Source organism: Camelus dromedarius, chromosome 16 (genome assembly GCF_036321535.1).
Source record: "Camelus dromedarius isolate mCamDro1 chromosome 16, mCamDro1.pat, whole genome shotgun sequence".
Lineage (NCBI taxonomy): Eukaryota > Metazoa > Chordata > Mammalia > Artiodactyla > Camelidae > Camelus > Camelus dromedarius.
Genome location: NC_087451.1, coordinates 54,536,226 through 54,560,832, shown reverse-complemented (window position 1 = coordinate 54,560,832; position 24,607 = coordinate 54,536,226). Strand labels below are relative to the sequence as shown.

At 32.9% G+C, this 24,607-nt stretch overlaps 1 protein-coding gene across 1 annotated transcript in view; it reads left to right on the top strand.

Moving 5' to 3' along the window:
- NPEPPS (aminopeptidase puromycin sensitive) overlaps nt 1-24,607 on the top strand; it is an 88,387-nt gene that overhangs the window by 3,249 nt on the left and 60,531 nt on the right. Inside the window, exon 2 of the mRNA XM_011000731.3 lies at nt 5,337-5,421. Within this exon, the coding sequence (XP_010999033.3) occupies nt 5,337-5,421 (85 nt within the window). The remainder of the gene's footprint in view (nt 1-5,336; nt 5,422-24,607) is intronic.

Genomic DNA, 24,607 nt, shown 5'->3' with positions numbered 1-24,607 from the left:
CACCTAAATGGATGTTATTGTCAGCTCCATGTTATGGAATTTTCTGCCCAAATTTTGCGTATTTTCTATACAATTTGGTAGTTTTTAAATTACTTTAAAATCATAAAATTAATTTGTCCAGTATTGTGCTGGGTCACTAAATGGTCTTAAGAAATTAAATTTGAAGATTGGTCATAAGGAATTGAATTTGTTCAGAATTTCTATTCTATTTCTTGAAATCTATCAGAAAACACCTGCATATGAGAAACTGTTTTATGGTAAGCTTTATCCAGTATCATCTGGCAATGAATTCTGCAGTGAGTTTTCCAGATAAATGAATCTTATCTTTTGAGGCACTTGAATTTAAAAAATATTTACTGATTTGATGGAAATATTTATCTTTTTAAACTCCGTAGTTCCTCATAATCTAGGTTTGTTTCTTTTCTTCTTGTTTTTCTAAATACTGAACAGCATTCTGAACATGTCATTGAACTTATAGCCATAGATTACCAAAAACTGTGTACTATGATTTATTAGTTTCATACCTGTTCTGTAAAGTTTCTTTGTTTTCCTTACTCTGAGGTTATTATTACTTGCTACTTATTGTGCCTGTTGCTTCCTGTCGTGCAATTTTTTCCCTCTTCTATTTTACTGAACTTGATCTGAAGAGGTCTGAGTAACCAAATAAACGACCTTGTTTGAGCTTTAATTTTTTTCTAAGTGAGGCTTTGATGGATCCTGTTCTGAGTGAAGGGTATGAGCTTTATTGTATGAACTTTGTATCATCCATTCTGGCTTCCATACAGGCTTTTTTTTTTTTTTTTTTTTAACTTCCTGGTTCTTAATAATTGATATTGTCCAATACAACCTGGATAAATGTGGTCCTGAGTAGTAAATTGTGAAACTTCTCTGAACTTTGCTACATAAATGAACCTGTTCTTATTGTAAAGTAAATCTTACTCTAATCTGTATATGCATTAGTGGCAAAGGACTGAGTCTTCTGATAGCTGTTTTGTTAACTGAGATTAGTTCTCCAGGTCTTGGAGATTCCATTTTGAAAACCTTACGAATATGTAGTTCTCAGTTTGTCTGGCCACTTGTAATTGCTTTAAAATTTTATTTTAATTTAGGAAATAATTTAGAAATACAGAGAAGTAACCTACTACGCAGTTTTAGCGATACTAATGTTTTGCTCCATTTGCTTTAGATTGTGCGTAATGTTTTTTGGAAAATAAAATGTCACAGATACCATTAAAGTCCATTTCCATCTCTTCACACCCTCACCCCCAGGGGGGACTCCTCTCTTCTTTCTTATTATTCCTGTGTATAGTTTTAAAGTTTTATGGTATATAAAAGTAGCCACAAACTATGAATAGTAATGTTCTGTATGTTTACATATTATGTTTGACTTTCTGCAAGTTGCTCTTTTCAAGTGTCTCTTTTGTTAGAAAACTTGGCTCAATATGTGTTTACTAATTATTTGCTCCTTACTGTCTTTAGAAATTAGAACCCTATTCCACGAAGGCAATGATTATTACAAAATATTAAAGGTGAAATCGCTTGTTAGGCAGAGTGACTCAGGCTTTAGACTGACTGGTATTTAGAATTGTCACAGTGGAGATTTCCTTTTACTAAAATCTCAGAACTCTAGCAATCAGAAGAAAACCTTTTGAGTCTTACTAGTACATGTAAGGTGTATTCCTGAGTAATTGTAGTAAAGACTCACTTGGGGGAAAAAAAATCTCAGATTGCTGTCTTCCTAACCCTTAGGAAACTTCCATTGTAAAATTGTTACTAATGGTCGAGCTGCTTCTTCAGTAGCACCATTACTTAGCATTTGGTTCAGTTGAAGTGCAGGCTGTGTAAGACTCCAAGAAGCCTTAACCAACCCTAGGTTTGAATCAAAGGCTACACAAATATTCCATTAGTTAATAGCATCAAATGGAAAAGTTGAAAATGAGCTTGTTAGCAACACAATTTAAATGCCAACTTTCACATTTTGCTTCTATTTTAGACTTGGAAACTGAAGACCTTAATGTTAAAATTCCTTTGATTTATTACTTGTATCTGAAGTAGTGTTGACTTACATTATTACCTGTGTTTTTGATAGTGGGACTTACAGGTTGTGTTCACTAACATGATGATGTGAATGCATGAGAAATCATACTGAATCATCAGATCATTGCTATTGTTGGGAAAGCATCAAAAAGAACAGTGTAGTAGTTGAACACTTAAGCATATGTGTAAGTTTACACAGATATTTTAAATTACATTCCTTGGACATACATAGAGCATGCGGATATCCAATGTAATGTATAGTATGTGCTATATAATGTAGCACATAGTTCTTAAATTTTATATCATTCTGATCAGGTACTTTATAAACTGTTAGGTGAATGCTGTTTAAATGATATTCTGAGTAACATCTCTATGATTAGAGCACATTTAATCTTGGTCTCTGTGCATGTGTCTTAATAATAACAACATCTATTAAGTAATTACTGTGTATCAGTGTCTGATACACACTTTCTATGGATTATCCTGTTGTTTAAGAACATCTCTAATATGAGACAATCTGATTTTTAAAATTTGAGTAGAGTTCTGTTACTAAGTTTTTTTTTTTCTCCTTTGGTTCTTCCCTCCCACCCTTCCAGAAATGGCAGGACCCTGAAAAAAAATTAGTTGCTGTTCAACAAGCAGCTTAATTCATTAGTATAAACAAGTGGGTTTTCCCTAAACACAGGAGGAATTATAATGTACTTGTAACTGGATGTTACGCTCTGTGCCTTTCCAAGGTACACAAACACTTCCCTTCAGAATGATATAGTAGTAGTGAGATAAATGTCATTTGGCATATGTAGTGTTGTACAGGTATCTTGACTTTGGTAGATTAACTGTTTGGCTACCATTATTAAATTCACTGTAGATTCTGATGGATGAAAATAGGGTTGCCTAGGTAAAGATTGAGATGTGTAACTAAACCACTGTTGTTATTCTGTTGGCATAAACTTCAAACTCTGGAAGATTTTTATTCATTTAACCTTTTGGAGCACACCCCAGTAAATGCTTCAATTCTGTGTTTCTGAATTTTTTTAAGTCAATTTGTGAATAGGCAAAGAGTTGTTTTAGAATGTAGTGCTATAAACAGCCAGTTGGGACATAAAAGTTTTAGTGCTGTTTAGGTATGTTCTGGCGAAATAAACAGTGTGAAGGAATATTACCACTTACAAAATAAAAATACTGTTCACTAAATGACATTTTTGTTTAGAAACAAGAAGATTTATGAGAATTTTTTTTTTTTTTTTTTTAATGAGCCAAGATAGTTTCACTTTATGTGTTAGAGACTTTGGGACAATCTGTTACAGGCTTAATAACACACTACCTATAATTTAGGCCAGGTAGTTTTAGTGTTTATGGTTTGTTATTAATAAAATGATTACTCTTAGGTATAGCTTTTTCATACAGATTTTATATTACTGTGTTCTTACCTATTTCTGTGGTCTGTTCAGTGATCTCAAGGCTCTATTGTCCTACACAGGGGTTTTGTTTGGTCTACACCATGTTTTTGAAAAATTTGAATTAGTTGCCATCAATTAAAAATTGGGACATTGAACAAGAAATCTGAATTTGTGGCTTTATTTTTTTTAATTGGAAGATCTGTCAACACAAAGTCTGTTTTTTTAATACACAGCAATAATTGGTTGGTTCCAAGAAATGTCTACTTCCTCCTTCCTTTACGTATTGCCTTCCTTTATGCATAGACTTCACTTTGCCTCCTGCTCTCATCTATTTCATTGGCCTCTGTAAGCATTTGTTTATGATCTATGACATCTGTATTTTTGTTATTTTTGATTTAGACCCAATATCTGAAAATGAATTTGAGGTTTTGTTTAACACGGCAAGTATATAAAAACAAGATACAGCCAGGTTGGAAAATGGGCAAGGGTTATGGATGAGCATTTTGCAGAGGAAAAACTTAATGGCCAAAAAAAAAGAAAGAAAGAAAAAAAAAGGAAGAAAGAAAAGAGGCTTAGTTACCAATTTTACAAGTAATCAGGAACATTCTAATTAAAACAACAGTGGAATTCCATTAGATTGTCAAAAATTTTTAAGTTTTTTGGAGGTTGCTGAAAGTGGGATTTCTTTATTCTTTGCTTATGGCAATGCCAGTTGAAACTACTCTGGAGGCTAATTTGGCGATTCTTGGTAAAGAAATCACATACCAAGGTCTTTATTATAGTACTGCTTTACATCAAAAAAGTGGGAATAAGCTAACTTCCTTTAGGAAGGGAGGAAATGGATAAATAACTGTGGTTAATTTATAGAATGGGATACTACTATGCAGAAGTAAAATTAATGAATTAGATCTGCATGTATCATCATTTACCCATCTTACCCATCTCAGAAACAATGTTAAGTGAAGAAAAAAAAACAGATTGCAAAAGGTTATAAACACTTTGATACCATTTGTATAAGATTAAAAACATTGCTGATCGTTATACATGTAGTAAAAGTACTAAACATACACGAAAAAGGTTAGGATAGTGGTTATTAAGATAGGGAATAAGGAAAAGAGGACAGGCCTTTCATTATGCCTGTATTTTATTTTTTGGGATCTAAATCAAATAAGACAAAGTCTTAAAAGTTTATTTAATCTTCGTGATGAGTCATTAGTGTCTGTTATATTCAAAATGTTTCCTTGGGAAAAGAAAAAATTTCAGGTGTGTTTTATGAAGTTTTGACATAATTTATGATACCATGTTTCTTCCTCTATCCTTACAGAAAGGCCTTACGATGGATATGATGTGCAGGTTGAAATACATAATTAGTTGCAACATATAAGACATGTTTTCTAATTAAAATGTTTTTTAATTAAAAAAATTTAAGAGGTGGTGTTAAGTCAAGGTTTAAGCAGGAAAGATGGATTTTATTTTGCTCATTGGTCAGATATTTATTTATTTTTAAAATTTTATTTATTTATTTATTTATTTATTTATTTATTTATTTATTTATTTATTTATTTTTAATGGAGGTACTGGGGATTGAACCCAGGACCTCATGTGTGCTAAGCACGTGCTCTGCCACTGAGCTATACCCTCCCCCAGTCAGATATTTAAATTCTATGAAATACTTAAGTATTTATTATTGCTTTTAATATAAGTTGGGAAATGTGAACTGCTTTGGATATTTAAAAATTAATCATTTATTTCTACCATTGATGTGTAAATACTTAGTGTAGGTTTTAGTGACGTCTGGGTTTTTGAAAAATTTCCTATGACATACATTAGGCCAAGATAAAGATGTACATATTAATCTAAGCTATTTTTAACACTGTTGGTTTTCTTTTTTCACCTTAGGTGAGGCAGGCAACCAATCAGATTGTGATGAATTGTGCTGATATTGACATTATTACAGCTTCATATGCACCAGAAGGAGATGAAGGTAAGAGCTGTTTTCTGTTTTAATTTGAGCTCTCTGTGTGTGTCTAATATGTATTTGTGTGTGCTTGTGTGTGTGTGTGTATAATACATACATTTTCAGAGTAAGGTATCAATGTTACTTTCAGAGTTGGGAAATTTTTTAGGTGTTCATAATATAATCTGACTGTGCTATGAGATGAAATGTAACAATTTTAATTCTACTTGAAACATTAACTTATTTTGTGACCCTAGGCAGATCGCATTTTCGTAAGTGTAAAATGAAAAATACCATTCATACAAAGCTGAAGATTTATTTTAAAAATTAAGTACTTTGAACATGAAAGGTTTATCAAGGGGCTTAGTTTTCTTCAAGTTTTTTTTTTTCCTTTTGAATAATAGATTAAACTTGAAATAGTAAGTCTTATAATTGGGAGAAAAATAATTGCTTTATGAGATTGAGTGTGAAGGTTAGAAACTAGATGATGGAGTTAGTTACAGGGGAAGAATATACTAAAAAAAACACATGGTATAGAATATGTAGGAACTCAATTAGCATCTTTAAAATGAGAAATATTTTAGCCCTTGTGATTACAAAAAGGATTACATTGAGTAATTAGTTTTGGCCTGAATTCTTATTCCCACAAAAGCTACACTTTAAAATGTTATCAAGTTTGGCATAAACTCACAAGTATATTAATACTGATCTGAATTGCATTTTACTCTTGACTTCTTGACATTCTTTGTCAAAATGGCTTATTGGTTAGTCTCTACTGCTTTGAGACATTTCCTCTTAGAAAGTCTTTTCATTTGATACAAAGTAAGTTAGAAATTTGACCTTTTAATTTATATTTTGTATTGCTATTTCCCTTCTTTACATTGTACTGAAAATACACATACAAGTAACATTTTAAGGCCTGGCAATATTTATTTCATAGATTTTTCATAAGTTATCTTATCCATAGAAAGGCAAAAAAATGTTATGTAGCAGTTGAGCATATTATTGCCAGGAAGTACTTATTTCAATTGATTGTAAATGAGATCAGCTGCTGCGATTTTAAGTTAGAGGAACAGATCTTTCAAATGGACTTTGATTGAGTGCCAACTTAAAAAAAAATTGTTTGGTAAATGAAAGAGAGATTATTTAATTTCTTTAACTGAAGAAAATGGAAGCAACTTAGCCAAGCATTTCAAGGCCAAGCTTTCTTTGTTGTAGGTAGAGAACATTTCAATTCAATGCAGGGTTTTAAAATGTTGTCCAGTTTAATAGGTAGATTTAGTAAAATAAATGTGTACCCTCCAGCTGTCATGGTTTCAGCTCAGGTTTGGTTTTTATCCTCCTCTGCTAAAATGCCAGAAAAGAATTTAGAGAATTTAAATATTTGAATATGCATACTGAATGGTGCGAAACTCATAATGATCTGAATCTTAAGGAAGCAGTGTTAGTATTCTCAATGAAAATTTATAGGATGTAGAGAGGACTTGGAGAGAGATATATAAAAAGCATTAAACTTTTTTAGATACATAAAAGATTTTCTTCAGAACTAGCTAAGGTACATTTCTCAACTCCTTTCTCCTACAGCAGTAGGAAATACCTGGAGTCATGTTTAAGTCCATTTAATTTTAGAGTATAAGAGAATGGGAGGTTGTATTAATTTGTTATTTTAAGGAGTCAGAAACATATAGATTTAGCCTTTCAGATATATACTTAGCTTAAATTTGCCCTTAAATATAGTAGTATTTCTTAATTTTTATCTTATGGCAGAGTATGTTTCTTTAGAAACTAGTGTTTGTGGACTTGACTGTCAGCTTCTTTCAGGGGTGTATGCTGGTGGCAGGGGAAATAAATGAGTCAATAGGAGAGAGAGAATTTTTTGACCCACCTAATCTGATCTAGTACCTATTAATATTTATTATTGCCTTTTGCAAGACTGCTTTACATATCTGTAGCCAAAATCTTGGTGCTTTAAGGTAGAATCAGAAAATTATTTGAAGGCATGAAGTTGTTGCTTCCTTGTGTAAGTTTTTAATTGATATAAAAGTCCATCTTGTGATACGTGCAGTAACTCAGAAACATCTACTGGCATGTGTCTCTTTAAACTAAGGCACTGCCCTTTAAACAATTTATTTAAAAACCTATTTGAAATCTTATTTTGTAATATTTTAAAAAAATGAGAAGTCAGTAAGAAAAACGGCTGAAAACTGTTTTTTTACTGTTCTGCACTTCAAGGGTTGGTGAAATCACTAGCACTTAAGCCAGTGCAAGGAATGCACCTCCCTACACAGTGCAGGGATTAGTATTGTCATCAGCTTCTGCAAGAGAAATACGAAACTTTTGAGTGCCTGAACTCAGGTCCTGACAGGTAAAGAGTCTTTTAATTTATCATTAATAGATAATGGTTTGGGTATAACCACACATAGAATGATCACTTGAAAGTTTTGTACCAACTTTTTCCTTAGTATACTCTGTCAGGTGTGTGTTTGTAGAATTAGCTGTCTAAGAAAGAGTTTTTCCATCAGTTACATAATATTTCATACAAAGTTCTTATATATAGTTTCAGATCCACCAGCGTCATTTTAGTTTCTCCATATAGGGCATGTAAATTTTAACATGTTTATTCTTGAAGTAGGGTTGTATTTTTCAGCGTGTACATATGTGTGTGTGTGTGTGTTTAATGAAAGAAAACAAACAGCTTAGAAATATTGCGAAATACTAATTTTGAGCAAAACTGTTCACTTGAAAAAAGGAATGGTTCCTTGATCATAAGCTTTTATCCAACTATCAGTAATCTATATTCTGTCACACAATTATGTATGGATTGGCAAAAACATTAATAAATCACTGTCTGTTTACAATAAAGTTGTTTATGTTATTCTGAAAATATATACATGACTAATTAAGTGCTAACTCTCAAATCAGGAAGATTGAAAGGGAAAGGAAATACCCATTTCTAAAACAAATGTGTTGAAATATGATATAACATTTCATAAGGAAATTTTAAATGAAAGAAATCTGTGTATAACTTTAGTTACACATGTAACAATATAAGCTAGGGGCCTAAAACCAAAATTATTGGCGCAGTTAAGCAAATAACAGACTTGAATGAATTGGGCTGGAGATAGGAAAGTAAGAATGCTGGGGCAGAGGCTGAAGCAGAGTCCATAAATATATTCAAATTTTAAAAAACTTTTCTGGCCAAACAGAACATTTTTGTGGGCCATATTGAGTTGTGTTGATTTTGCAACCTCTGAAGGATTCCAGAGAACTGTGGTGTGTTATGGATATTCTTTGTCACTTGAACATGAAGATAAGACTTGAACACAGCTGTGTCATTAAAAAGCGGAAAAACCCTTAAGAGATTCTTCTAGGTTCTTAACTGAAATGGATATAAGTAATGTATAATTTGCCATATTACTATTAAATATATTAAGCAAATTGTTTTAGTTTATTCTGTGAGTTCCAATGGTATGTACTTAACAAAAATTCAGACTCTAGCATGATAACCCCTTTTTAGGTAGCTTTTAGAGTTTTTCAAGCACCCAAATGACACTATTTTAAGCCTATTATATGTACTATTACTCTTCTGAAGAATGTGTAAATTAATGCATAAGCTAATCATAGTGTCTGTGCTACATAGAAGAACCAAATATTTTTCCAGTTCTTTGGTAACTATCAGAGCATCCTGTTTTCTGAATTAAATGTTGACTTTTTTAAATTTAAAGACTATTTTTTTTAGGGTTTTAAGTTCACTGCAAAATTGAGTAGAAAGTACAGAGATTTCTCATATAGCCCTGTCTTCAATGCCCACCCCCCCCCCCAGCCTCTTCCACTATCAACATCCCAAACCAGAGTGGTACATTTGTTAACAGCCTACATTAACACCTCATTATCACCTAAAGTCCATAGTTTAATATTAGAGTTCACCCTTGGTGTTATACATTCTGTGGGTTTCAACAAATGTATCATTATAGTATCATATAGAATCTTTTCACTACCCTAAAAGTCTTCTGTGCTCTGCCTGTTTATTCATCCCTCTCCCTTCCGCCTGGCAACCGCTCATCTTTTTACTATAGTTTTGTCTTTTGCAGAATGTCATTAGTTGGAGTCAGTAGTTGTCTTTTCATTTATGCATTTCTTCATGAGTTTTCATTGCTTAGCTCATTTCTTTTAGCTCTGAATAATGCTCCCTTTTCTGTATGTACCAGTTTATTTATCCATTCACTTACTGGACTTCTTGGTTACTTCTAAGTTTTGGCAGTTATGAACAGAAGTGCTGAAATATCCTTGTGTAGGTTTTTGTGAGGACATAAGTTTTCAACTCCTTTGGCTAAATACCAAGGAGCATGATTGCTGGATTCTATGCTAAGAGTGTGTTTAGTTTTGTAAGAAACCGCCAAACTGTCCTCCAAGTGAGTGTATCATTCTGCATTCCAACCAGCAATGAATGAGAGTTCCTGCTGTTCCACATGCTCCCCAGCATTTGTTGTATTTTGGATTTGGCTATTCTAATAGGTGTGTAGTGGTATGCTATTATTATTTTAACATGCAGGACCCTAATGACTTGATGTTGAACATCTTTTCATATACTTACTTGCCATCTGTATATCTTATTTGGTGAGGTGTCTGTTCAGGTCTTTTGCACAATATTAGTTGGATTGTTCTTTTTCTTACTGTTGATTTTTAAGAATTTTTGTGTATTTTGGCTATTAGTCCTTTATCAGATATGTCTTTTGCAAATATTTCCTCCTACTTTGTGGCTTGTCTTCTTATTCTCTTAACATTGTCATTCTCAGAGCAGAAGTTTTTACTTTTAATGATGTCCAAGTTATCATTTATTTCTTTCATAGATTGTGCCTTTGGTGGTGGTGTATGTAAAAAGTCTTCACCATACCCAAGGTCAAATGGTTTTCTCCTATTTTATCTTCCAGGAATCATAGTTTTACATTTTACATTTAGGTCTGTAATCCATTTTGAGTTAATTTTTATAAAAAGGGTAGGGTCTGTCTAGATTAATTTTTTTTTGCGTGTGGATGTCCAGTTTCCAGCACCATATGCTGAAAAGATAACTCTATTATATTGCATTTTACTTCTTTGTCACAGTTGACTATTTTTATGTGGGTCTATTTGTAGGCTGTGTGTTATGTTCCAATGATATATTTTTCACTTGTTTCTCCATTTTCACACCATCTTGGTTACTGGCTTTATAGTAAATCTTGAAGTTGGGTAGTGTCAGTCCTCTGCCTTTGTTCTTCTCCTTCAGTATTTAGTTGGATTGTTTGCCTCTCTGTGTAACTTTAGAATCAATTTTAAAATATGCACAGACTAACTTTCTGGGATTTTGATTGGGTTGGTATTAAATCAGTAGATCTAGTTGGGAAGAACTTCTGTATTGACAATATTGAGTCTTCATTATCCATGAAAATGGAGTATCTTTTCATTTGTTTAGTTCTTCTTTGGTATCTTTCATCAGAGTTTTGTAGTTTAACTTGTATGAATGTTGTACATATTTTGTTAGATTTATACCTAAGTGTTTCATTTTAATGGGTCATAATGTAAATGATAAGGTTTTTAAAATTTCAAATACCACTTATTCATTGCTAGTATATAGGAAAGCAGTTGACTTTAGTGTGTTATCCTTGTATCCTACAACCTTGCTTTAATTGCTTATTAGTTGCAGGAGTTTTCTGTTGATTCTTTTGAATTTTCTACATGACCATGCCAACAAAAACACTTTTATTTCTACCTTTCCAGTATGTATACCTTTTATTTCCTTCTCTTTTCCTTGTCTTACTGCATTTGGTTGAACTTCCAGTATGATGTTGAAAAGCAGAGGTGAGAGGGGACATCTTTGCTTGTTCCTCATCTTAGCTGGACAGCTTGGAGTCTTATCATTAAATATGATGTTAGCTGTAGGGTTTTTATAGATGTTCTTTATCAAGTTGAAGAAGTTTATCACTTGAGGAGTGATGGAAATGTTAGCTATCTTGATTATGGTAGTGGTTTCATTGGTGTATACATCTATCAAAAATAATCAAATTGTACATCTGAAATATGTGTAGTTTACTGTACAGGAACTATACCACAAAAATTTGTTTAAAAAAAGTTTATCCTTATTCCTAGCTGGCTGAGAGTTTTTTGTCATGAAGGGGTATATTGGATTTTGTCAAATGTTTTTCTGCATCTGTTCATATGATTGTGTGATTTTTTTCTTCTTTAGCTTATTGATGTGATGGAGGACATTAATTGATCTTTGAATATTAAAGCAGCCTTGCATACTAGGATGAATTCCACTTGGTCATGATATATAATTTTTAAAAAATACATTGTTGGATTTGATTTGCTAATATATTGTTGAGAATTTTTGCATCTATTTCATAAGAGATAATTGGTCTGTAGTTTTCTTTTAATATCTCTGTCTGATTTTTAGGATAACGGCTGGCCTCATAGAATGAGTTAGGAAGTATTCCCTCTGCTTCTCCTCTGGGAGAGATTATAGAAAATGGGTATAATTTCTTTCTTAAATTGTTGTTGGAATTCATGAGGGAACCCATCTGGCCCTGGTGCTTCCTGTTTTGGAAGGTTATTAATTATTGGCTCAATTTCTTTAATAGATGTAGATCTATTCAGATTGTCTGTTTCTTGTTGTGTGTTATGACAGATAGTATTTCAAGGAATTACTCCATTTCATCTAGGTTATCAAATTTGTGGGCATGGAGTTGTTCATAATACTCCTTTGTTGTCTTTTTAATGTCCACGGAATCTGCAGTGATATCCCCTCTTTCAAATCTGATTTTAGTAATTTGTGTCTTCTCTCTTTTTCCTTTAGCCTGGCTAGACACTTGTTAATTTTGTTGATCTTTTCAAAGTATCTGCTTTTGGTTTTGTTGATTTTTCTCTACTGATTTTCTGTTTACAATTTCATTAATTTCTGCTCTGATTTTTATTATTTCTTTTCTTCTACTTCTTTGGATTTAATTTGCTCTTCTCTTCCTAGTTTCCTAAGGAGGAAGCTTAGGTGATTGATTTTAGGGTGTACTTCTTTTCTAACATGGTTTCAATATTACAAATTTTCCTCTTAGCACTGCTTTCATGACACCCCACAAAATTTGAAAAATGTATTTTCATTTTTGTTTAGTTCAAAATATTTTTTAATTTATCTTGAGATTTCTTCTTTGACCTGTGTCTTATCTAGAAGTGTGTTGTTTAATTCTTCAAGTATTTTGAGCTTTTCCCAGCTATTTTTATGTTACTGATTTCTAGTTTAATTCCATTGTGGTCTGAGAGCAAACAGTTAATGATTTTTTATTCTTTTAAATTAGTTAAGGTGTATTTTATGACCCAGAATGTGGTCTGTCTTGGTGAATGTTCCATGAGGGGTTGAGGAGAGTGTGTAATCAGTTGTTTGATGAAATAGTCTATGGATGTCAATTATATCCAGTTGATTGATGGTGCTGTTGGTTCAGCTGTATCGTCTTGATTTACTGCTGCTGGATTTGCCTGTTTCTGATAGAAGGGTGTTAAAATCTCCAGCTATGGTAGTAGATTCATATATCTCTGTTTGCTGTTCTATCAGTTTCTACCTCATGTTTTTTGACATTCTGTTGTTAGAGGCATACACATTAAGGATTGTCATGTCTTCTTGGAGTATTGACCCCTTTATCATTATGTAATGCCCCTTTTTATCCCTGACAACATTACTTGTTCTGAAGTCTTCTCTGATTGAAATCAGTATAGTTACTCCCACTTTCTTTTGATTAATGTTAGTGTGGTATATCTTTCCCCATCCCTTTATTTTTGTTTTTATTTTTTGGTTCCAAGATGTATTTTTTTCTTGAATTGATGTACAGTCAGTTACAGTGTGTCAATTTCTGGTGTACAGCACAGTGTCCCAGTCATGCATATACATATACATTCATTTTTCACATTCTTTTTTATTAAAGGTTATTACAAGATACTAAATATGGTTCCCTGTGCTATACAGAAGAAACTTTATTTTATGTTTTTATATATAGTAGCTAACATTTGCAAATCTCAAACTCCCAGATTTATCCCTTCCCACTCCCTTTCCCCCAGTAACCATAAGATTGTTTACTATGTTTGTAAGTCTATTTCTGTTTTGTAGATGAGTTCATAGTGTCCTTTTTTTTCTTTTTTTTTTTTTAGATTCCACATATGAGTGATATCATACGGTATTTTTCTTTCTCTTTCTGGCTTACTTTACTTAGAATGATGATCTCTAGGTCCATCCGTGTTGCTACAAATGGCATTATTTTATTCTTTTTTATGGCTGAGTAGTATTCCGTTATATAAATATTCCACAACTTCTTATCCAGTCATCTGTTGATGGACACTTAAGTTGCTTCCACGTCTTGGCTGTTGTATATAGTGCTGCTATGAACATTGGAATGCGTATATCTTTTCTAATTAGAGTTCCCTCCGGATACATACCCAGGAGTAGGATGGCTGGATCATATGCTAAGTCTATTTTTAGTTTTTTTGAGGAATCTCCATACTGTTTTCCATAATGGCTCCATCAAACTACATTACCACTGGCAGTGTAGGAGGGTTCCCTTTTCCATCCCTTTATTTTTAATTTATATGTGTCTTTATATTTAAAGTGGGTTTCTTGTAGACAACATGTAGTTGGGTCTTATTTTTTGATCTACTCTGACAACCTCTGTTTTATCATTGGTGTGTTTAGACCATTGATGTTTAAGGAGATTATTGATATTGTTGGATTGGTATCTGCCTTATTTGTTACTGTTTTCTATTTGTTGCATTTGTACTTTGTTCCTGTTTTTGTCTTCCATACTTTTTCTGCCTTTTGTGGTTTTAACTGAACATTTTATATGCTGCCATTTTCTCTCCTTTCTTAGCATATCAATTATACTTCTTTTAGAGTTTTTTTTAGTGATATCCTTAGAGTTTGCAGTATACATTTACTACTGATCCAGTCCACTTTCAAATAAAAGTATACTGCTTCACAGGCAATGTGAATACCTTATAATAACAAAATATTCCTAGTTCTTCCTTCCCATCCCTTATATCATTGCTGTCATTCATTTCACTTAAACATACTCATCCACGCAGGAGCCAATATAGTCAAATACATTGCTGCTATTACTATTTTGAACAAACGATTATCTTTTAGATCAATTAAGATGACTTTTTTTTGCTTTTTTTTTTCTTTTTTGTGGTAGGAGATAATTAGGTTTATTTATTTTTAGAGGACCTAATGGCGATTGAACCCAGGACCTTGTGCATGCTAAGCATGAGCTCTATTTTGAGCTATATTTTCCCCCTTTTAGATCAATTGGGAATACAAAAAGTAAACATTTTAATTTTACTCTCACTTATTCATTCTCTGATGCCCTTCCTTTCTTTATGTAGATCTCAGTTTTTGACCTATGTAATTTTCCTTCTAAAGAACTTTTAACATTTCTTGTAAAGCATGTCTACTGGAAACAGATTCCCTCAGTTTTGTTTGTCTGGGGAAGTCTGTTTCTCCTCACTTTTAAAAAAGACTTTTATTTTTAAGAGCAGTTTAGGTTCACAAAAAGATTGAAAGATTTTCCTTCAGTTTGAAGAATAATTTTGAGAAGTACAGAATTCTAGATTAGTAGTTTTTCTCTCTCAGTACTTTAAAGATTTCATTTCACTCTCTTCTTGCTAGCATGGCTTCTGAGAAGTCAGATGTAATTCTTATCTTTGTTCCTTTATAGGAAAGGTGTTTTTTCCCTCTGACTTCTTTCAAGATTTTTTTCCCCTCTAGCTTTGATTTTCTTAATTTTAAATATGATATGCCTAGCTGTAGTTGTTTTTTGTTTTTTTGTTTTGTTTTGTTTTCCCCATTATCCTGCTTAGTCTTCTCTGAACTTCCTGGATCTGGTTTGGTGTCTGACATTAATTTGAGGAAATTCTCAGTCATTATTGCTTCAAATATTGCTTCTGTTTTTGTTTTTTTGTTTGTTTGTTTTTTCCTTTTCTCCTTCTGGTAGTCCTGTTATATGTATGTTACACCTTTTGTAGTTTTCCCACAGTTCTTGGGTGGGTGTCTTTCTTTCTTTCTTTCTTCCTTTCTTCCTTCCTTCCTTCCTTCCTTCCTTCCTTCCTTCCTTTCTTTCTTTCTTTCTTTCTTTCTTTCTTTCTTTCTTTCTTTCTTTCTTTCTTCCTTCCTTCCTTCCTTCCTTCCTTCCTTCCTTCCTTCCTTCCTTCCTTTTCCTTCCTTCCTTCCTTCCTTTCTTCCTTTCTTTCTCTCTCTCTTTCTTTCTGCCTTTCTTTCTTTCTTTCTCTTCTTTCTTTCCTCCCCTCCCCTCCCCTCCTCTTTCTTTCTGTCTTTTTCTCTTTGCTTCTCAGTTTTGGAAGTTTCTGTTCTCATGTCCTGAGGCTCAGAGATTCTTTTCTCAGCTGTGTCCAGTCTAATAATGAGCCCATCAAAGACATTCTTCATTTCTGTTGCAGAGTTTTTGATCTCTAGCATTTCTTTTTATTCTTTCTTAGAATTTCCATCTCTCTGCTTGCATTATCCTTTCTTAGATATTGGCCATAGTTTTAAAAGAATTACTGGTCTGATAATTCCAACTTTCCTGCCATATCTGATTCTGGTTTTGATGCATGTTCAGTCTCTTTAAATTGTGTTTTCTGTCTTTTAGTATGCCATGCAGTTTTTTTGTTGAAAGGCAGACATGATGTTTGGGTAAAAGGAATTGCAATTAATAGGCCTTTAATAATGCAATGGTAAGCTAAAGGGGGAGGAGAAGCATTCTTTAGTCCTATGATCAAGTCTTAGTCTTTTGTTGAGTTTATGCTCCTGGACTGTGAGCTTCACTGGTGCTTCTCAGATTTTCTTACTCTCTAAGATGGAACAGGATGGCTGGAGGGGCTGGAATTGGGTATTTCCTTTAACCAAGTAGGTTAGGCTCTGATAAAACTCCAGTAGGTTAAGCTGTAGTAAATAGTTTCTCCTGAGGGCAGGTTTTGTTAAGAATAAGAGAATGCTCTAGCATATTTTGAAATGGTTTCCTTTCTTCCCCCCTGCCAGAAGCATGAGGGGATTTTTCTGTGATGTTCACCGTTAGGACCTGGTAGTGCTCTTGGAGGTAAAACTCAACAAAGGCATGAGGGTCCCCCTGGAATTTTAAACTCTCAAAACTGAACCTCCACCACTTCATCAATTACAGCTCAGGTTTTCCTACCCTAGCACTGGTTGCCAGGGGTGGTTTCTTCTTGTGGGTTTCTGCTCTGGTAAGTTATGATTTTGTGTATTTTCCTGTTTCCAATTTTTTCAGCAGTGGTTTGCCCTTTATCCTCTGGTGGAACTAAGGAGAATTGTTGATTTTTCAGTTTTGCCAGCTTTTTATTTGTTAGGATGGAGTGGCAACTTCTAAGCTCCTTACATGCAAGACCAGATACCAGAAATACTCCTGGTGATTTTATTTTTATTTCCAATATAAAAGATTGCATTTTTAAAATGTAAATGCAATCTGTGTCCTTTTGTGGACATATGCTTTCATTTCTCTTGGATAAATACTTGGGAATACAATGGCTCTATCATATCGTAAGGTTAAAGAAACTGCCAGTTTTCCAAAATGGTTGTACCATTTTATAGTCCCATCAGCTGTGTGTGAGAATTCCAGTTGCTCCAAATCCTTGCTAACACTTGTTCTATTCCAACTTTTAAATTTTAGCTATTCAAGTGGTTGAATAGTGGTATCTTGTGGTTTTAATTTACATTTCCCTAATGGCTAATGATGTCAAGCTTCTTTTCATGTCCTCATTTGCCATTTATATATCTTCCTTGCTGAAATACCTATTCAGACCTTTTGCCATTTGGAGGGAGTTGTTTATCTTCTTATTGAATTTTAAGAGTTCTTTATATATTTCACATACAAGCCTTCCTCGGACTTATGTTTTGGAAATACTTTCTCCAAGCCTGTAGCTTGCCTTGTCATTTTTGTTACAATGTTTTTTGAAGAGCCTAAGTTTTAAATTTCAGTTAGCTACAGTTTATTGAATTTTTCTTTTACAGTTCATATTTTTTATGACCTATTTAATTTTTTTAATTAAAAATTTTTGATACGGAGAAGGTAATTAGGTTTACTTATTAATTAATTCATTAATTTATTGACCCCAGAACCTTGTACATGCTAAGCAAGCACTCTACCACTGAGCTATACCCTCCCTCCATGACCTATTTAAGATGTTGGAAAATTCAAGGGCATTAAGATTGTCTTCTGTGTTTTCTTCTAGAAGTTTTATAATTTTAGCTTTTATGTTTAGGTCTTTGATGTATTTTCAGTTGAATTTTGTATATGGTATGAGGTAAGGGTAGAGATTCTGTAATTAGTTAATTAATTAATTATTGGTATATGGCTGTCTACTTGCTCTAGCACCATTTGTTATAAAGGTTTTTCTTTCCCCTTTGAATTTCTGTACTCTATGTTTTGTTCTGTTTGAAGTTTTGAAATAAGGTATTGTAAGTGCTCCATTTCTGTTCTTTTTAAAAGTGATTTTGGCTATTTTACACCCATTAATTTTCATATAAGTTTTAGAATCAGCTTGTCAATTTCTACAAAAATCTGTTGATATTGTCATAGGGATTGCATTGACTCCATTGGGGAGAGCAATATTGAGCTTTACCACTTCATGAAAAATACATATTTCTCTATTTATGCAGATCTTCCTTAATTTCTCTCAGCAGATTTTAGCTCATTCTAGGGAAGAATTGACTCTTCTTCTTCTTTTTTGTTTTTTTGCAGACAATATAGCCAGGTGATCTTTTTATCTTTTTTTAAATTGTGGTAAAATGCACATAACATATAATTTATCGTCTTAACCATTTGTAAGTGTACAGTTCATTGGTACACACTTGCATTGTTGAGCAATCATCACTACTGTCCATCTCCACAACTCTTTAAAACCTAACACTACAAAACCAAACTGTACCCAAAACCAAACTCTGTACCCACTGAAACAATAACTCCCCATTTTCTCCATCCTTCAGCCCTTGGCAGCCACCATTCTGCTTTCTGTTTTTATGAATTTGACTACTCTAGGTACCTCATATAAGTGGAATCATATAGCAATTGTCATTTTATGACTGACCGATTTCGTTTACCATAGTATCTTTAGGGTTCATCCATGTTGTAGCATGTTTCAGAATTTCCTTTTTAAGGAAATGTGGTGTGTATGTATCACATTTTGTTTATCTGTATATCTGTCAGTAGGTATTTGGTTGGTTTCTACCTTTTAGCTATTGTAAATAATGCTGCTGTGAACAGAAGTGTACAGACATCTCTTTGAGACTCTGTTTTGATTCTTTTGAATATGTACCCCAAAGTGAATGACTTGAACATATGGTAATTCTATTTTTAATTTTTTTGCCATACTGTTTTCTGTAGTGGCTGTACTATTTTACATTCCTACTAGTAAGTAGTACACAAGTGTTCCAGTTTCTCCACATCCTTGCTACCACTTGTTATTTTATTTTTTTGGTAATAACGTCCTAATAGGTATTAAGTTGTATCTCATTGTGTTTTGATTTGTATTTCTCTAATGATTAGTGATACTAAGCATCTTCATGCACTTAATATTTGTACATCTTAGGAGAAATGTCTGTTTAACTCCTTTGTCCATTTTTAGGTTGGGTTGTTTGTTGTTTATGTGTAGGAGTTCTTCACGTATTCTGGATATTAACCCCTTATCAGATATATTATGCAGATATTTTTTCCTATTCTGTAGGCTGCCTTTTCGCTCTGTTGATTGTGTCTTTTGACACATAGAAGTTTTAAATTTTGATGAAATCCAACTTGACTATTTTTCCTTTTGCTGCCTGTGCTTTTGGTGTAATATCCAAGAAATCATTGCCAAATCCAATGTCATGAAACTTTTCCCTTACATTTTCTTCTAAGAGTTTTACAGTGTTAGTTCCCACATTTAGATCTTTGATCCATTTTTTGTATATAATTTTTGTATATGGTGTAAAGGGTCCATCTTCATTCTTTTGCATGTGGATATCCAGTTTTCCAAGTACTATTTTTTGAAGACTGCCCTTTCCACATTGAAAGGTCTTGGCACCCTTGTTGGAAGTCATTTGACCATATGTGCAAGAGTTTATTTCAGGGCTCTTCATTCTAGTCCATTGATCTATATATCTTCTTAATACCAGTACCATACTTTTTGGGATTACTGTAGCTTTGAAATCAGGAAATGTGAGACTTTAAACTTTGTTCTTTTTTTTCAAGATTGTTTTGGCTGTACAGGGTACTCTGAAATTCCATGTGCATTTTGGGTGACTTTTAAAATTTCTGCAAAAAAAACCCACTGTTGGACTTTTGAGAGAGATTGCAGTGAATCTATATGTGGATCACTTTGGATATTATGGACATCTTAACAATATTAAGTCTTATAATCCATGAACAAGGAATGTCTTCCCATTTATTTGTATCTTCTTTAACTTCTTTAAGCAATGTTTTGTATTTTTTAGCATACAAGTCTTTCACTTCCTTGGTTAAATTTTTTCCTAAGTATTTTATATTATTTTTGATGCTATTATAAATGGAATGGTTTTACTAATTTTCTTTTGAGATTGTTCACTGTTAGTGTATAGAAATACAACTAATTTTTTTGTATGTTGGTTTTGTATCTTTCAACTTTGCTGAATTCATTTATTAGTTCTAACTGTGTGTGTGTGTGTAAGCTTTAGGGTTTTCTACATATAAGATCATTTAATCTGTGAACAGAAATAATTATATTTCTTCCTTTCTAATTTGGATGCCTCTTATTTCTTTTTTTTGCTTAATTACCCTAGCTAGAACCTCAAGTATAGTGTTGAATAGAAATGGCAAAAGCAAGCATCCTTGTCTTGTTCCCTATCTTAGGGAGAAAGCTTTCAGTCTTTCATTAAGGAAGATCATCTTGATCCTGTTGAATCTCTCCCCCACCCCCCTATTTGCCCTTATTTCTGGTTTATAGCCCTGTTAGAGGTCTTTGCTAAGGTTTTCCCTTCCTTTCTGAGCCCTAAAATACAATTTCTAGTTCCCTGCCATCATAAAACTGCTGAAATATAGGAGCCAGCAGATGCCTTGCGGGGAAATTGAATGAAGAATGTTAGATTTTATCTGTTACTTCACTTTTCTGGGATCTTGGCCATATGAAGGCTGACTGCCTTGGTAGTCCTGAATTCCAGTTTTTGAATCCCCAGCCTAGTGAGACTGTTGCAAGCCTTATGACTGTTTTCTTCTTGGCCTCTGTGTTCTGCTTAGAAGTCAGCAAAATGCATCAAGGGAATAAAGAGCCCATGAATCTAGAGTTGATCTTTGTGTGATTCTCATTCAAACACATAAAACATTTAAAAAACTCTAGTATTTATAGTTGTTCTGATACCAGCTAAGCTGTCATAGCCAAATTGGAAGTCTAGACGCATCATTTTAAAATGTGAAACATATTTCATTGTGAAATCTGTAGCAGGAGATGATTTTCATTCAGCTGTTTATAGGTACAAAAGTTACTGGCTAGATATAAGTTATCATTATTAGCAAGTATTAAGATGATGGTTTAATGATCTGAAGATTGTTATTAAAGTTTAAAATATTTTGTAAACATTGCACAGAAATAATTTTTAAAATAAACAGTTAAAACAGTTATAGGTTATCTTCATCACATGGTATTTAATATATTGTTTTGCTTATCTTTTAAAATTATAAAAGGAGTACATACTTGTTATAATAAAATAAAAAAATATAGAATATGAAATGTGAAAGTCTTCTTCCCTCCCTTCATTATACCACCTACCCCACCAGTCTCAGACGTAACCACTGTTAATAATCTGAAATGAATTCTTTTAGACATGCAAGTTTTTTTCTGTTAATTATAGAAGTTAGATTATGATATATATATAATGTTTTGCAGCTTGCTTTTTTAACCTAATGTGTTGTACATCTTTTATGGCAACATGTATAGATCTGTTTCATAAAGGTTTGGTATTCTTTTGTATAGATGTATTATTTTACAGAGCCATTTTTTAAAAACCTTTTTTTTATTAAATATAGTTGATTTACAATGTTAAGCCATTTCTTTATGTTGCACATTTTGGTTAGCCCTCACTATTTTGGCTATTATAAACAGTAGTGCAGAGGACATCTTTGTGCACCACTGTGATTATACCTGTAAGTTGTGTCAAAACTAAGAGGACTGTGTTGAATTTTTAATAGATATCAAATTATCTGTTATAGATGATCAAATATCCCCCCTAAAAAGTTGCATCATTATACATTCCTATCAAGAGTATGAGAATATTCATTTCTTTGACATTGGGTGTCTATATTGCCATTAACACTGGATGTTATTATCAGTCTTTCTATTCTTTTCTAATCTGAGAAATGAAAAATAAATTGTTTTATTTGAACTTTTAATTAATAGGGTTGAATATCTTTTGGTAACAGTTGTACATTTGTAATTCTTTTGGGCCTATTTTTGTATTGCTTTGAAGATACATGATATATAGTAGATACATCCTTTGTTGTCTATATTACAAGTATTTCATCAGGTCTGTCTTTTGTGTTTTAATTTTTTTATAATATCTTTTGCCATACTAGTTCAGTCTGTCAATTGAATGAATTTTTAAAATTAGCTTTCTCCCTCCATGATAATCTGCATCTTACTGAAAGGCTATTTTGATTTTGCATTTTGAGTTAGAATTCTCTTTTGTGATGTCTTTCTATATTTTCATATTCCAGTTAATGTTTTCTGGATTTGATTCAGTATGTGGTGTTATGAGTCTACAAATTAGAATTCCTAAGTAACATTCTTTGACCATTCGGTTACTGAGTCATCTTAGGACTTATTCCAGAAATATTAGAGCTTGTCTTAAAATAATTCTTAATAGGATTTATACTAATTATATTGAGTATGACTTGTCTGCTTATCCACCCTTTCTTCCTTAGAAAGATGAAACTGAGACTATTTTAAATGGAAACTAAAACTTTCTCATATGTTTAGTCCAGATATATTAATGATTGATCCATATTGGGTGTAAGGAAACTTGTCAGTAGATTAGATTTCTGAAATTGTGGCAACTATACATGAAGAGGCTATGGAGAGTCCGCAAAAGACTAGGAATAGATTTGCCATATGACCCAGGAATCCCGCTCCTCGGCATATGTCCAGAAGGAAACCTACTTCAGAAAGACACCTGCACCCCAATGTTCATAGCAGCACTAGTTACAATAGCCAAGACATTGGAAACAGCCTAAATGTCCATCAACAGATGACTGGATAAAGAAGATGTGTTATATTTATACAGTGGAATACTATTCAGCCATAAAAACTGACAAAGTAATGCCATTTGCAGCAATACGGATGTTCCTGGAGAATGACATTCTAAGTGAAGTAAGCCAGAAAGAGAAAGAAAAATACCATATGAGATCACTCATATGTGGAATCTAAAAAAAAAACACAACAAAAACAACATAAATACAAAACAGAAACAGACTCATAGGCATAGAATACAAACTTGTGGTTGCCAAGGGGGCGGAGGGTCGGAAGGGACAGACTGGGATTTCAAAACGTTGAATAGATAAACAAGATTATACTGTACAGCACAGGGAAGTATATAGAAGATCTTGTGGTAGCTCACAGTGAAAAAAAATGTGACAATGAATATATGTATGTTCGTGTGTAACTGAAAAATTGTGCTCTACACTGGAATTTGACACAACATTGTAAAATGGCTATAACTCAATGAAAAAATGTTAAAAAAAAGAGGCTATATAGCTTTATTATGGAAGTTGGTATCAGTTTCTTATTAGAACTGCACCATTTTTATAGGTCTTATCTTTTTAATTATATATATATCTATTTTTTAAATTTTTGGGTTCTTTTTTTGTGAGGGAGGTAATTAGTTTTATTTATTTATTAATGGAGGTATTGGGGATTGAACCCAGGACCTTGTGCATGCGAAGCATGTGCTCTAACACTGAGCCATACCCTTCCCCTCTACAGGTCCTATCTTGACATGCTTTGACAACCACAAGCAATTCAGGGACAATTTTGGAGAGTAGGTTTTTTTTTACTCCTTACATTCTCGTATTTCCCATTTTAATGGAACTTTGCTCTGAGGGTATATATGGTTCTAACATTTAAGCACTGATTCCTAACCTACATTATGTGCCTGCCTTATAAATATTTATCATTTGGCTTATTTACGTCTTGTTGATGTATACAGAAATAATTGTGTTATTTATGTAAGCATCATAATTATGCTAGAAGCAAGTACCTTCAGTTATTGTGGAACTTCAGGTAATATTGTGCAAAAAGTCCTCTTCTATCTCCCAGATTCTGCCTGTCTGCTCACTTTTCAGATTAAAATTAGCTATAGGAAGTTTATTGTTTATTTGAGGCCTTCCATTCCCCCCCATATGAAAGATTTTTCTTTTTGCTTAGATGGTCATTTGTGTAGTCTTTCAAGAAGATTTTATTTAATATCCATTTATAAGCAGTAGTTTGTTAAGTGTGAAAGCATGTCTGAAATATCCTTTATGTACAAGAAACTTAAAACCAATTGCAAAGACAATAGAGACAAACCAAAGAAATATTTTTTAAAGGGAAAAATTTATACAGTATTAACATTAAGATAAAATCTTTTATTTTTAATTCCAGATCTTGTTGGGATTTCTGAGTTTATCTGTGAACCGTGTTCTGCTTTCCACACAGAATGGATCCATTTTAAAATAAGTAATCTTTAAGTACTGTTAGCTCAAACTGGAGTCAAATTAAATAAATCCTTCCATTAGAAGGAACTTTCCAAATGATACCACTAGTCAACCCTTTTATTCCTTTTTAGTACAAGTCAGAGATAAAGAACATGAAGTTTGCAATTGCACATATTTACATTCTTTCACTTTCGCTTTAGCTGCTTTTGAATGATAGCCAAAGACTCTCTGATGAGGAATAGTCCAAGTTTCCATATGGATATGTACAAATATAGAATGTATGAGTATATTATAGTTTTAAATTTTTATTTGTATTTGGCAACTTTTAAAACGCTATTCAAACAGCTTTAAAGTGATATGGATTGCTTTAGTGACTGTTGTTTTAAGAATTTAGATGACTTATGGTTTGATCATAGAAGGCAGTATTTGTCTTCCTAAGTTAGGTTTCCTAACCTTTAGAACAGGTTAGATGCCCAACAAAGGGTACCATTTTTCATAAT